We start from the raw sequence: 14,319 nt of genomic DNA on the forward strand, positions 1-14,319 counted from the left end.
AGCCTTTTGGACCTAGACTTGGCGCTCTGGTACCACCTGCCGTGTGCTAGCAGAGAGAACAATCAATGTAGCGCCTTACCGTCTGATGCCGAGCAGTTGGTCAGGATGCTCTCGATTGTACAGCTGTAGAACTTTTGGATGATCTGAGGTCCCATGCCAAACATTTTCAGTCTGCTGAGGGGGAAAAGGTGCTGGAGTTGTGCTTGGCCATGCAGTCGTGGGTGATCAGGGAGTACATGAGGGGACTAAGCACGCACCTCCAGTGTTGAGGATCAGCGTGGCAGATGTGTCGTTACTTACCCTTACCACCTGAGAAGTCCAGGATCCAGTTGCGGAGGGAAGTGTTTAGTCCCAGGGTCCTTCGCTTAATGATGAGCATTGTGGGCACTATGGTGTTGAACACTGAGCTGTACGTGTTCCTTTTGTCCAGGTGGGAAAGGGCAGTGTGGAGGAGTGCGATTTGAAATTGTGTCATCTGTTGGGGCGGTATGTGAATGGAGTGGATCTAGGTTTTCCGGGATGATGGTGTTGATGTGAGTCATGACCAGCCTTTCAAAGCACTTCATGGCTACCGACGTGAGTGCTACAGGGTGTTAGTCATTTAGGCAGGTTATCTTTGCTTTTTGGGGCACATGGACTATGGTGGTCTGCTTGAAACATGTAGGTATTAGACTCGGTCAAGGAGAGGTTAAAAATGTCAGTGAAGTCACTTGCCAGTGTGTGCGCACATCCTCTGAGTACACGTCTTGGTAATCCATCTGTCCCCGCAGCCTTGTGAATGTTGACCTGTTTTAAAGGTCTTGCTCACATCAGCTACGGAGAGTGTGATCATACAGTCGTCTGGAACAGCTGGTGCTCTCATGCATGCTTCAGTGTTTCTTCCCCGAAGCCAGCATAAAAGGCATTTAGCTCATCTGGTAGGTTCGCTTCGCTGGGCAGCTCGCGGCTGGATTTGCCTTTGTAGTCCGTAGTAGTTTGCAAGCCCTGCCACATCCGACAAGTGTCAGAGCCGGTGTAGTAGGAATTCAATCTTAGTCCTATATTAACGCATTGCCTGTTTGATGGGTTGTCTGAGAGCATAGCGGGATTTCTTATAAGCGTCCGGATTAGTGTCCCTCTCCTCTGTGTGTAGAGTAAAGCAATGCAATGCTCTCTCTATGGACTGGCTGGTGGCTAGCTAGTTAGCAAACTACACACAATAATACCAAAGACAATATCAGCATGTAACGTAGCTAGTTAGTGTAATTTGTTTTGGCAATTTTACAGCTATCAATTTAGTCTACAATCGCATCATGTTCAACCTGCAGATCGATGTGCCTCACAGAGTGGGGTCAACATGTGCAACAGCAGATATACTTTTGAGAAGATGGGAAACGTTGCCCATGCTATGTCAATGAGCAGCACGGTGCATTCTGGGCAATTCTGGGACAAGGATTGCTCTCCTTCAAGGAGTGAATTGGAGTCTTGGGCACTAGCTCATAAACCCAACATTAGCACGAATTTTGGCAACAAGAAGTACATTATAAATATTTTCAGAGATGTGAGATTAATTTGTAATCTGTAGAATCGTATAGTTTTGGAATCGTGCCATAAGGGACTTTGGAGGAAAATAGGCACGTTTCTTGACATATACACTGACTTTGAGAAGGGATTGTGTGACCATTAGCTTAGCAACTGCGTGACACAGCATAACAACATGAGCACAATTGGTTGACAGTATGCTGGGTGGGGCATTATAAGGTCCATCATTCAATGGATTCCTATCTCCTGTCTATCTCTGGCAACGGCAACATGCAATGCACCCTGGACTAAAGAGGCAGACAAATAGGGAAAATGCGCTAAGCCCTCCATTAAATTACACATTTCTTGAGGTTGGAATATCGCAGAAATATGACCAATGGGTCATTCGAGAGAAGACATCCTCCAATTATGGCTAGTGTTGAAATCTGATGTGCGAAAACGTTTATCATAATCTAAAAGTCGTATTCCTATTAAGTTCTAGTGTGATAAACTCGCTCTCACTACAGTGTTGCGTCATACCGGACAGATTTCTGGGTAATAAAGTTACACACAAGGGCAATTTATGAGGGCCTAATGTGTGTACTGAGGGTGTACATTTTCCTTCTTATTTTTTCTCGACAGGTAAAGATTTACAGTGTTTTTGTCAACACAACTTCGCCTCAGTGAGTTACATTGTGTGCAGGGCCTCACGTTGAAGGTGTCAAAGACAAACGGTTCCTGGTTGAAATATGTTCCCCCTGCGAGGCCACTGGGAGTTGTAATGTGATTTCTTCACTTTCTCTCTTCATCATCTTCAGAGTACTCTTATCACAGTGATTTCAACCGATAGGATACTGTTAGTGTTTTGTGGGGAAAATATAATTGAAAATGATGGCTTGATATGATAGCTTTAAAATATAATAATGATTTAATTGGGTTGGAAAGGGGATGTATGTAAAGGGTTCATGTAAACCTTCAGTGCGTTTTCTTCCCTCTGTCTCTGCTGACCTCCCCTCACTCTGCTCGAGAGCAGCTTTAATCCATCATCATGTTTATCATCTGATAGTGTTTGATATGGTGTCTCGTGGTACAGCAGCACAGATGAGAGCTGTTGAGTCTTAATTGCCTATTATACCCCAGACAAGACATTCATCTCACTGAACAACTGAGGGGAACAGTGATCGGCAGGCAAGAGCGGAGCTCTGGTGCAATATCTTATTGTTCTGAAATCCCTGTTTTCCCATAATACAGCAGAAATCCTCCCTCCGTATGGTTCGCCCTGGGTTGATTCTGTGTGTTCTGTCATGGAGGTTAGCATAGGGAACACGTTTTGCTTCAGCGTACAGACCTGCTCACTGTATCTAACTTTGTCTCCCTCTGCGGTGGACCTCCTTTTGTAAACCTTCCCCTCGCCTCTCGTTGCCATAATCCCTTCGCTATATTGTGCCGTTTGCCTTCCTGAACCAGGAATAAAGACACTTTGTGTGTCCTGTTTCCCTCTTCATGTTGTCTCTCAGCCTTCCTCCTCTGTGGATGTGCCACAGTAAGCACATGGCCCTAACTGACTTGTCCCGATGTACACACAATGGAGCGCACTGACTGACTCACTTCACCAGGCTGGGCTGCTGCTGATAAGGTCTGGGCCTATGTTGCTGCTCTCTGTGTCTGGACCAGAGCCATCACAGTTTAAAGCAAAACCCCGCTGGGTCCCCCTTCCTGAGCCCTTCAGAACCCACCGCATACACACAGACACACACTCCCACCCACAGAGAAACAAGCCAGGAGCGAGAGACCGGCAGGGCGTTTCTCTTCCTATTACAGGAGTTGCAGTTGTAGGCTACTTAAATGGAACCGCTCATTATTAGCTGAGGAACGCTCAACTCTGGTCTTTTATAATGAGGCGGGGTTGCGTTTTGACAACTGGTCGCGCGATTTGCTATCAACAACATTGAGCCACCATCAGTCGATACTTGTTCAAATGTAAATTCTGAAAACGCTTACTTGTACCTATGTTTGTCCTGTACAACGGTGGTCCTTCCACTGTGTGCTTTAAATTCATGCTTTTAATAACTTTTATTGACTACAAGCACCAACTTCTTCCTCATTTGTGTTAATCATCACAGTGTGAATGCGCTTGGTAACTCAATGTTGTTGCTAGCAAATCGTGCAACATGCTATCAAAACTCAGCATTCCATAGCTAGACATGTATTGACACGCATCCTCCTTTCCTTCTACTCTCCCTCTTCTCCTACTGAAACATCAGTTTATCTGCTTCGTGTCATGTTTTTGAGATATACATTTCTTTTGCCTTCTACATTTTTTAAAGTCTTGTTTTGATGCCAGAGTGCTATGAGTTGTTGAACCTTTGAACACAGTTCAACAGCTTCCGGGTTGGATGCGCGCTGTGTTAAGAAGCAGTGCGGCTTGGTTGGGTTGAGTATCGGAGGACGCATGACTTTCAACCTTCGTCTCTCCCGAGCCCGTATGGGAGTTGTAGCGATGAAACAAGATAGTAGCTACTAAACAATTGGACACCACGAAATTGGGGAGAAAATGGGGTAAAAAAAAAAGTGGGATAACATGACTAGCATTAAGCGTTTAGAAATATATGAATGCATTCATTTATAATTCATTACACAGACTTGGTTCATAGTGTCAAACTCAGTAACACTATCTTTTGTCTTCGAGGCGATCATCACTGAATTACTGTACCATTTTTCTTTTTGTCAGAGAGCACTGAGCATGCAGTAGTTGAGTTCCTCTACTGTGTTCAATGGGCATGTTTTAGGGGTTTCTGAGTTCTTGTCCCAACAAAAGAGCCTTTGGGATGACACACTGCCCAGACTAAGCCAGTACAAGTTGCCTAGGTTACCCTGTCTGCAAAACATCAACCCCCTTACCCAGCCGGGGCTCTAGGCTTCACTCCTGAGGAGAGCGTCTCAGAAGGCCTAATTAATCACCAACACAAGTGGTCACATGAATGAGCCTGGAGGCATGTTTGCTGTGATTGGCAGACTTTTAGAACCTCATCCCTGTCTGAGCCTAATCACGGTGTTCTTCTCCCATCAAGAATGGAGGCATTCCCTTGTTCATCAAAGCAAGCGAACTGTTCAATGCTGCATGTTTAACTTACGGTACACAGGTCCAGGCATTATAGTGCCCTCCACTAATATTGGCACCCTTGGTAAATAATAGCAAAACCTTTTTTTATCCTCTTGGTCTTTCATTCAAAATATTCACAAATCTAACCTTTTAATTAGTCAAATAATTGAAAGACAAAACATTCTTATCATAAAACAAATATTTTTCTCACTTTTGAAATATTTCCAAAAAGCTCTATTTTGGTCTCATTTGACCATAGAACCGGGCCCATTAAAAGTTCCAGTAACATTTGGTAAACTGTAGGCGCTTGGGTTTGTTTGACAGCACAGGCTTTTTATGGCAACCCTCCCAAACAACTTGTGGTTATGTAGGTACCGTCAGAGACCTTCTGACCCCAAGACCCAACTAACTTCTACAATTCTCCAGCTGTGATCCTTTTAGATTTTTTGGGGGGCAACTCAAACCATCCTCCTCACTGTGTGTGGGTGGGGTCAATATAGACACACGTCCTCTTCCAGGCCGATTGTTAACATCTCCAATTGCTTTAAACTTCTTAATTATTGCCCTGATAGTGGATGTTTTCTTATAGCCATTTCCTGATTTGTGCAGCACCACAACCTTTGGTCTCACATCATTACTGTTCTCGGACCTTTCCCATAGTGATGAATGACTATGGGAACTTGGCCTGTGTGTCAACTTTATATTTACACTACCGGTCAAAAGTTTGGACACACCTACTCATTCAAGGGTTTTAATTTATTTGTACAATGTTTTATTTATTTTTATTTTTACATTGTAGAAGTAGTGAAGACATCAAAACTATGAAACCACACATAATGCCAATTGTGCAAAGCTGTCTTCAAGGCAAAGGGTTGCTACTTGAAGAATCTAAAATATATTTTTATTTGTTTAAGACTTTTGGTTACTACAGGATTCCATTTGTGTTATTTCATAGTTTTTATGTCTTCACGATTATTCTACAATGTAGAAAATAGTCAAAAATAAAGGAAAACCCTTGAATGAGTAGGTGTTCTAAAACTTTTTACAGGTAGTATATACCCCAATGACAGAAGGGGCGAGGGAAGAATGAATGAATTTTAAATTGACCGCCTGGAAATTCGTCACTCGTTCGTCCCACAGTTGTGTTTTCAGTCATCATGGAACCACGTGTGTGTGTGTGTGTGTGTGTGTGTGTGTGTGTGTGTGTGTGCTTTGTATGCGCTACAGTCAATTATGATTACATTTCATATCTTGGCTAGAAGCCAACGCATCCGCAGACATCGAACACTATCCGACGATATCAAGTAAAAAAATTACAATGTATTACTGTTGATGGCAGGGAAAGTTGTATGCGCTAGCTAACATACAACCAAAAATAAACATTACTTTTACAAAGTTTTTGCCATCGTGCATTAGTAGAAATTTCTAACTTTTTTTAAATGTATTTTTTTTTTAACACTTGTATGTTGATTGTTTAATAAAAAAGAGTTTTGGTCGACTTTTCTTAGCGAATGTACAATTATTGCAAATTGAATTATGGGCCGTTTCTGGCCCTGGAGTGAACAGAATTGTACACTCGCACACTTGATCTCAAACTAGGGCTGAGGGGCTTACATGCTGACCAAACCGGACATGTGTGTGCACCATCGCACGCACGTTGATCTTGTTCACCCACACCAGAAGCGATCAGGGCACGCAGGGTGAAATATCAAAACAAACTCAGAACCAATTATATGAATTTGAGTAAGGTCAAAAAACATTAAACATTTATGGCAATTTAGCTAGCTAGCTAATTTGTCCTGGCATAGAAATATTGTGTTATTTTAGCTAAAATGCACAAGGTCCTTCTCCGACAATTAATCCACAGATAAAACGGTAATCCACAGATAAAACGGTAAACCGAATTAGTTTTTTGTCATCTCTCCTCCTTCAGGCTTCTATTTCTTTGGACTTGATATGGCGGTTGGCAACCAACTTCCCAGCATTACTACAACCTACTGGAGTATGTTCCTAAGTTAATCTTTCAATCACCCACGTGGGTATATTCTCCTGAAAACCAATGAGGAGATGGCACGAGAGAGGCCGGACCTGCAGGCGTTGGGTGCCAAAAATAGAACCAATTTATGTTTTAGCGCCTGGCCACGCAGATGCTCGCTGAGGCGCACGAGCAGTGTGGGTGCAATAATTTGAATAATATGTATGTGTACATTTATTTTGCAATGCTCGCACAAGCAACGCGAGCAGTGTCATCAACATGATGTGTTGCCAACTTCCCTTGCTTGGCTAATTGTTTGGACTGACAGCAAAGATGGCCACGGGGATTCCACCAAGGGCATAAGGCCAGGGTAAGTGGAGGAGGGGTGTGTCTTTTATGAGTTTGAAACGCAGCCAATAACTAGGTTGTTTGTTACATAGGAAAGTCCAATGCCGCTCTGCACACTGACTCAAGTAATACGATTAAATGCTATACTTTCACTATAGCAGGCTAGCAAGGGCAGAGATGCTGCACTGATTTTATAAGGCAGCACTGTGTTCCTGAGACCTTTACCTACAGATAGACAGACCATTGGAGGTACTGTTTTCTGTCTCGAAGTATACCATTAAATCTGAGGTAAACAATAGTCAACCATCTGCTATGTTTATTTTGAGTTTTCGATAATTAATTAAAAGCACATATTTCCTCCTGAATTTGTTGGATGTATAACTTTAGCATTACTTGTTAATGTTTATCTATTCTTGGTTTGGAAAACACATTTGATACCTGGAAAATAAATGGAAGTGTTTTTCCCCCCCTCCCACTGTCAAGCTTAATTTTTGTTTTAACCAGTAACAGTAGGTTTCTGTGAAACGGTAATGGTTCATTGTCACGCAGTCATCAAACAGATTCTCATAGTGTTGTTTCAAGTCGAATTCTCACCCCATTTTCTTTTTTTCAAAATGACCTCATGTTAGGGGAAATGTAATTTGTCTTGTCAAAGAAATTCTTTTAGCCTGCTGAGTTCATCTGGAAATAGCTGGAGGCAATCTAGATTCATTGGCCCCTTGACATTTTGTTTGGTTTCATGTTATCTCATTTCTTTCTTACAGTATGTTACCCAGGTTTCTGAAGAAAGAAAACACTGTATAATAGTTACATTTGCATATGAATTACCTTATTTTTCTTTGTGTAGTGCATCCTATCACATGCCCACATCTAACAGACCAGGTTTTCATTCAGCCCAGGGACCTCCCTGACCCCTCAGTCTCAGCGTCCTGACCGGTGCCTCTGGAGCTGCTCTCCATTACTGTTACAATGGCCGTGCACACTCTGCCTTGTTTTGTGTATAGAAACCAATGACTACTCAGTGACATTCCCACCTCACCCTGTGTTACAAGGTATTGGCTAAACCCCTTAAACAAAGACTGTCCTCCTGTTAAACTTGAGCTCCACTGTGGTCACCATGTGAGATGTGTATTTGACAAGAAATGGGAGACCTTGTAGGCTTAAGGTCATCACAGCAGCCAAAACAAAATGAGCAGATTGAAAACCTATTGCTCTTCAGCTTGATTTTCTGCAGTTTTCTCTAGGATCATTCTGGATCCATTGAAAGCTCCTAGATAGACACACTACACTGAACCATCGTAACAACCTTTTCCACTGATCCCCTTTAAAGTAATTTATGATGACTGACATTCAAGATTTGCACAAATGTATTGTCTTTTTTTCCTTGTCTTCACAGCGATCATAAATGTAATCGAGCTGTACAACAATGTCACATTCAAATCACACTGCAGCGTTCAGCATTACAGAGCTTTCAGATGTATCCTTCTGTCCTCACTCTGACAGTGTAGAATCCCTCCACACTGGGATTTAAAGGAACGAGTGCATTAAATGGCAGCCCTGGGGCACTCGCAGTGTGGCTGTGAGAGTCATAGAGGAAGACGCAGGATCTATTTAAATTCAATTGGATTCCAGGAGTAAACACTGTAATCACACGTACCAACACCGAGTCTGTTTGACAGCTTTAATGTTTCACTTTATCACGCTCACTGGAGCCTTCATTTTTGTCGACTTGGTTAAATGTGTCTTTTGGTTTACAAACCACTAGCCCGTGGCTGCGTTCTGCGAGGGCTCTCATCACAATGCTTGACTACATCTTTCTCAGTGACCATGGAAATCTATCTTGAAAAGCTGTATAAATGGATACAGTCTATTTTCTATCATTGTATACAAATGTAATACTATACAATTATTTACTCAACATTCGGAACTGTATATTGATATGAGTATTGTTACTGCTTTCTAAGGTGTGATAGCTGTGTGGACATAAGCAGTGTAACATCAATTCATTTATTAATGTAAGAGCTCTAAGTGTTCTAAAGGCAGTTACACCTTGTTATTGAAGCGTTCCTCTCACCCTCAGTAACAGGCAGAGACTATGTTTGGCTGGCTTATACAAATATTATATATTTTTTCTCTCTCTCTCTGGCACCCACAGAAACCCCCCTGAAAGGAGAGGATGTTCTAGGCGACAAATCGTTTTCTGACTCGTCACTGTTTGCCCACTGGGGTCAGGAGCTGAGCGCTGACAGCCGCAGGGTGGCCCTGAAGATGTTTCAGTACTACGGCTATAACGGCTACCTCAGCGACCGCCTCTCCCTGGACAGAGCCATCCCAGACCTCAGACCTGATGGGTACGCTGAACTATCTGAATAGAGCACAGAAAACCACTGAGAATATCACCCACTTAAACTTCTGCTGTCCCCCATCCAAGTCATACCAGTAGCCCATGGGCTAACAGGACCTTCATATCCAGACTGTCCGATTTCACTATGGTCTGACTATAACACACTAGTTGTGATCGTTTTGGATACAGACTATACGGAAGAGCACGCATTAGTCCCCACTTGTTTGACTGTGTAGAGAGCATAAAAAACATAGCTGCCTAGTGGGTTTTCATGTTGAGAATATGCCTCTGCATTTGACTCAAGCCTTCACTGTTTTGACAGGCAACAGAGGAGGAAAGTGTTACTTCAAAACAGCGGGGTGCAATTTTATCTCCCATGATTACCAACTCTTGTCTACCCAGTAGGAGCATAAAATACCCTCACTCCCCCTCTGTCTATCTGTGGTTCTCACACTATAAAGTTACATTGTGAAAAGTGTCATCTTATCCCATTGTTTGCTTCACAGATGCTTTTATCTGGATCACACTGAAATACACATTGTATTGTTGCTGTCACATCTGCTGTTGCGTTTGGAGGTCTGCCAGGGACATTAACATAACAACCACCTCAACATTGAGACTACAAATTGCCGAAGCGTCTGAGAAAAATACATCTTTTTAATATAGCTAGAATGTTATTGCTATGAATGTCCACTTCTCTAAATCAGGTCCCTTCTTTAAACACTCCGCTCACAATAGGTCTGTTTTCTCCCCAGGTGTAAAAACATCACGTATCCATCTAACCTCCCTCAAGTTAGCATTGTGTTTATCTTTGTGAACGAGGCCTTGTCCGTCATCCTGCGTTCCATCCACTCTGCCATGCACAGGACCCCCTCCCACCTCCTCAAAGAGATCATCCTGGTTGATGACAACAGTGACAACGGTAAGCATCATTCGACTATATAACTGAAATGACCCATGATGAAAGTGTATTGCAACCCAGTGTTTTGTCTGAATCAGCCATAGCTTGCCCATATTTTGTTTGATTGCCTTTTTCCTTTGAGAACTTGAGCAGTGGTACTTTTCTTTCGCTCTGGGCCTTGGCTCTGTTGGCCTCCAGTTTCTGTGGGAATCTTCTAGTCTTAGTAATTACCCCTTTGTTTCCTGTAGACTATCTCTAATCTAGCTCTTTAATGTCCTTAATTATGGGCTGTGCTCACTGGATTTAAAGGATAGGTGAACGAATACTAATTAGCAGGAAAAGCAGGGAGATCTGCCTGATGGTAGATTACCATCCAAAGAGGTAATTTAAGTATTTTGAATTTTATTATGGCCTCCCAGCTGTGTGAGCCCACTGGTTCTGAGATCTGTCTCAAACTGTGCCTGGTTTAAAACACCAGCTGATCCGATGGAGTCTCACCACAAGCACAGTCTTTTAAAACAGTGCAGCCGTATCGATGAGCGGCCTGTGTCTACTGTTACTAATGACCACCGTCACACAGACTGGTGTGGAGGGGAAGGCTGATTAAAGATGAAGCCAGCTGTGAGATGTAGGCAAACCTCCTGCTGTTGTAGAGTTTGTGCAGGACGACATCACTAAAAGTCAATAATGCCAGCTATCAGTTGGTGCAGACTGCTGATTGGAAAGAATGCTGTTGGGTGGGTCAGTGGGTTGGGTCAGCCAGAAGAACCTCATACTCTCCCTGCTGGGATAAGAACTAGTTTAAAGATATCCCTCTTTCCTTTTCTCCCTCGTCTCTTTTCTCCTCTCTATCCTGCTGTGCACTCAACCTCCTGCACCCTTCTGCTAATCCATAGGTACCTGAGGCACACTTTATTGCCTCTGCGAGTTGACAGCCTCCTGGGACAGTCCATTATTACCTGGGTATAGGCTGGGTAGGCTGAGTGCCCCTGTCTGGAGATGCCATCTGTTGAAGTGAGGTGAAATTCCAAAGGTTGTTGCCATCCTCTCTCAGCTCAAGTGGATTACCGTGTCCCATGGAGTCTTTGATTTTATCACGTAATTGGGAGGCAGAGAGCAGCCCCTGAGGTCCCTCAGAAAAGCTAGTCACGCTGTAACATTTTACTAATGGCATTGCAACCTGTTTGCCAGAGCATTCTGTCAGATTCACTCTGATAGATTTACCCTTATCATTATCGTCATGATTTCTAATCTTATCTCTACTAAACGTTGTCAGCCTGTTGACCCGTGGTGCTGCCGAGGCCGTTTCAGGGGGTCGCCATCTAGCTGCGGTCCTCCAGCACCAGGAGCATCATAATGGGAATCTGTCTGCAGAGCGAGTTCACCTCCACCTCCACCCAGCATTAGCATGCAGGAGACACTGTGACCGTTGAGGGGAAGAAGGGCCAATTTGCCTGGCTGATTGGATGATGTACCCTGCCTGAGGAAGACATGTCTCCATGCCACAGGGACTCTGACAGGTGTCCAATCATCTGATTGGAGGAAGGCTCAATATTTCATTGGAAGCCAAGCAGGATTTGGATTGGCTGCCAATGACTCCTCAGTGTTTCAACATTGAGCTACACACTACTGTATTTACAGATAATTGTTAACAGCAGAACTTATATTGTTTGGAATGTTGTCAGTCCTTAGTTGAACCTGTGATCTTGTGTATTTCTCTGTATTCAAATTAGCATGAGGTCATCTGACAGGGTTGTATCACAGAGTGAGTTTCTAAATGATTATCATTACGAACAGGCAATGAGAACCCCTTAGGTACATCCTAACAGACAGAGTAGAATCTCTATGAGGGTGTCATGCCTTGTTATCCAGCTACTCTCCATTGCAGGGAGAAAGGCTTTATATCACAGGGCAAGAGCAAGAAGCATGAAGGAGGATCCATCTTTGTCCATCTACTCTCTCTGTCGCTCTCTGGTCCCTCATCTTCCCTCAGACTCCATACATCAGTCCTCACTCTCTCGCACTCGCGCTCTCTCGCACTCGCGCTCTCTCGCACTCTCTCGCACTCGCGCTCTCTCGCACTCGCGCTCTCTCGCACTCGCGCTCTCTCGCACTCGCGCTCTCTCTCTCTCTCGCACTCGCGCTCTCTCTCTCTCGCTTTCTTTTCTCTTTCCCTCGCTCTCTCGGTCTGGGCGGAGTGACGAGGATTTGTTCATGTATTACATTCACAGCCCTGACAGAGTTGCCAACCCAGGCTCATTTTGAGTGATGGATGGCAGCCTCTGTGTCTCGCCAACTCCCAGCTTTTAGCTACAGTACATACAGAAATACCCCCCCTGGATTATAAACTCCTCAACTGTGCCCAATTTAGAAAGACACCTTTTGGAATATAGGAAATGGCTTAACAGTGAGTTCCAAAAGTATTGGGAGAGTGACATTTGTTGTTGTTTTGGCTCTGTACTCCAGCACTTTGGATTTTAAATAATACAATGACTATAAGGTTAAAGTGTCAGCTTTAATTTGAGGGTATTTGAGGGTATTTTCATCAGCATACTAAACAAGCTGACAGTCTGCACTTTAACCTCACGGTCATTTTATCATTTCAAATCCAAAGTGCTGGCGTACAGAGCCAAAGCAACAACAGTCAGTCCCAATACTTTTGGAGCTCACTGTATATCATCACCTATTCATTATGCTTCTTAAACAGGCGTAGGATCTTAATTTGAGCCAGTTTGCTACAGCAGGAAAATAATCCTGCAGCAACAGGAAATGTGAATTATGATGTGTATTGTAATTCATTGATATTTTGTAGGGGTTAATACATTTTTCGTAAGAGAAAAATCAAGTCTGAAATTTCGAGGTAGAAATTACAAACTTAGTAGACTTTTTAAACCTCAACACGTTTTAAAGGAAAGTGATCCTGCGACAGGGTGATCAAATTAAGATCCCACATCTGTACTGTGCATTTGCTTTTATAGCAACCTATTATGTCCATGATTCTGCAGTTGTCTTCATTAGCTTTTTCTACAAATTTACAAAACAGAATATTTATCAAAGGAACTTTGAATCTATATGAAAAACACTTTGCACTTGATGACTTCACAAATTGAGAGGATGTTGCAGTTTTGTGCAGCTGGGTACTCCCACAGCTCTAACTGTAGGACTGTGCCTATTACATTCAAACATGAGAATTTCATAGGGAGCTTCAGTTAGGGTATCAGTCATAAAAGATTGATATTCTTGGTCATCAGCCGTTCCCAGGGTAATGAACCTGTAACTCCATGTGCTTTATTATGATTCATTAGAAACCATTACACTTCATCATTCTTTTTCTCAATTCACACACATCTGAATCTCTTAATTATTAATTGTATAAAACAAATGACTTAAGGCGGCTGATGAAACGTCATCAGCCCTTAAGGTGCCAATTGCTTTCCTGAGGAGACTGATAAAGGGAATGATCTGAACAGAGAATGTCATTTAGCTACTCCCCATTCCATCACTGAACTGATATGTGCCACTCTGAAAGCATTAACACAATTTGTGAAACATCTAGCAGCTTATAACCAGCGCTCATTTTCTGAAATGGAACAGCCCCACCATTCACAGCACGTCCAGTTGGGCTATTGAACTTTCCTCAAAGATCGATGAGGGACAAATTTTGCTCAAGGATAAACAAAACGCTAGTGCGCTCAGCCAAAAAGAACAACTATTTCAAGGGCAAGGTGTTGTGCTTCAAGGCAGCAAACAAGGTTCTCTCAGAACACAATCTACTTGACCTGAACTGGGACTGCATGGTGCTGGAGTGGTTATTAGAAATACATGTACCATTGTATTATAAATAATCTAATTCAGTCATGTACTTTTTCAAATTCTGCTGCATGTATTATATTTGCTGAAAAATGTATCTTAGGTCTAGTAGAGATCTCATGTGCTTTTTTTATTCAGTGAGATTCTATAGTACCTGGATAACCGGGAAACCTAATGAGAATGTGTGGTGGTTGTTAGATGTTTTAGTGAATGTTAGGAGAACATTCCAAGGATATTTCACCAAAAACATTTTGAATTTAATGCTTTTGGGATGTTATCATCCGAATGTTCCCAGTTTGCTGGATCGCTACAAATGCTTTCTCAAAGGTTCTTCAGTC

At 42.9% G+C, this 14,319-nt stretch overlaps 1 protein-coding gene across 1 annotated transcript in view; it reads left to right on the forward strand.

Annotated features, from left to right (window-relative positions):
* The window catches only part of LOC109887362 (polypeptide N-acetylgalactosaminyltransferase 18), an 87,331-nt gene that overhangs the window by 37,154 nt on the left and 35,858 nt on the right, over positions 1–14,319 (forward strand). Inside the window, exons 2-3 of the mRNA XM_020478766.2 lie at positions 9,082–9,277; positions 10,026–10,192. Coding sequence (XP_020334355.1) covers positions 9,082–9,277; positions 10,026–10,192 — 363 coding nt within the window. The remainder of the gene's footprint in view (positions 1–9,081; positions 9,278–10,025; positions 10,193–14,319) is intronic.

Source organism: Oncorhynchus kisutch, linkage group LG3 (assembly GCF_002021735.2).
Source record: "Oncorhynchus kisutch isolate 150728-3 linkage group LG3, Okis_V2, whole genome shotgun sequence".
Classification (NCBI taxonomy): Eukaryota; Metazoa; Chordata; class Actinopteri; order Salmoniformes; family Salmonidae; genus Oncorhynchus; species Oncorhynchus kisutch.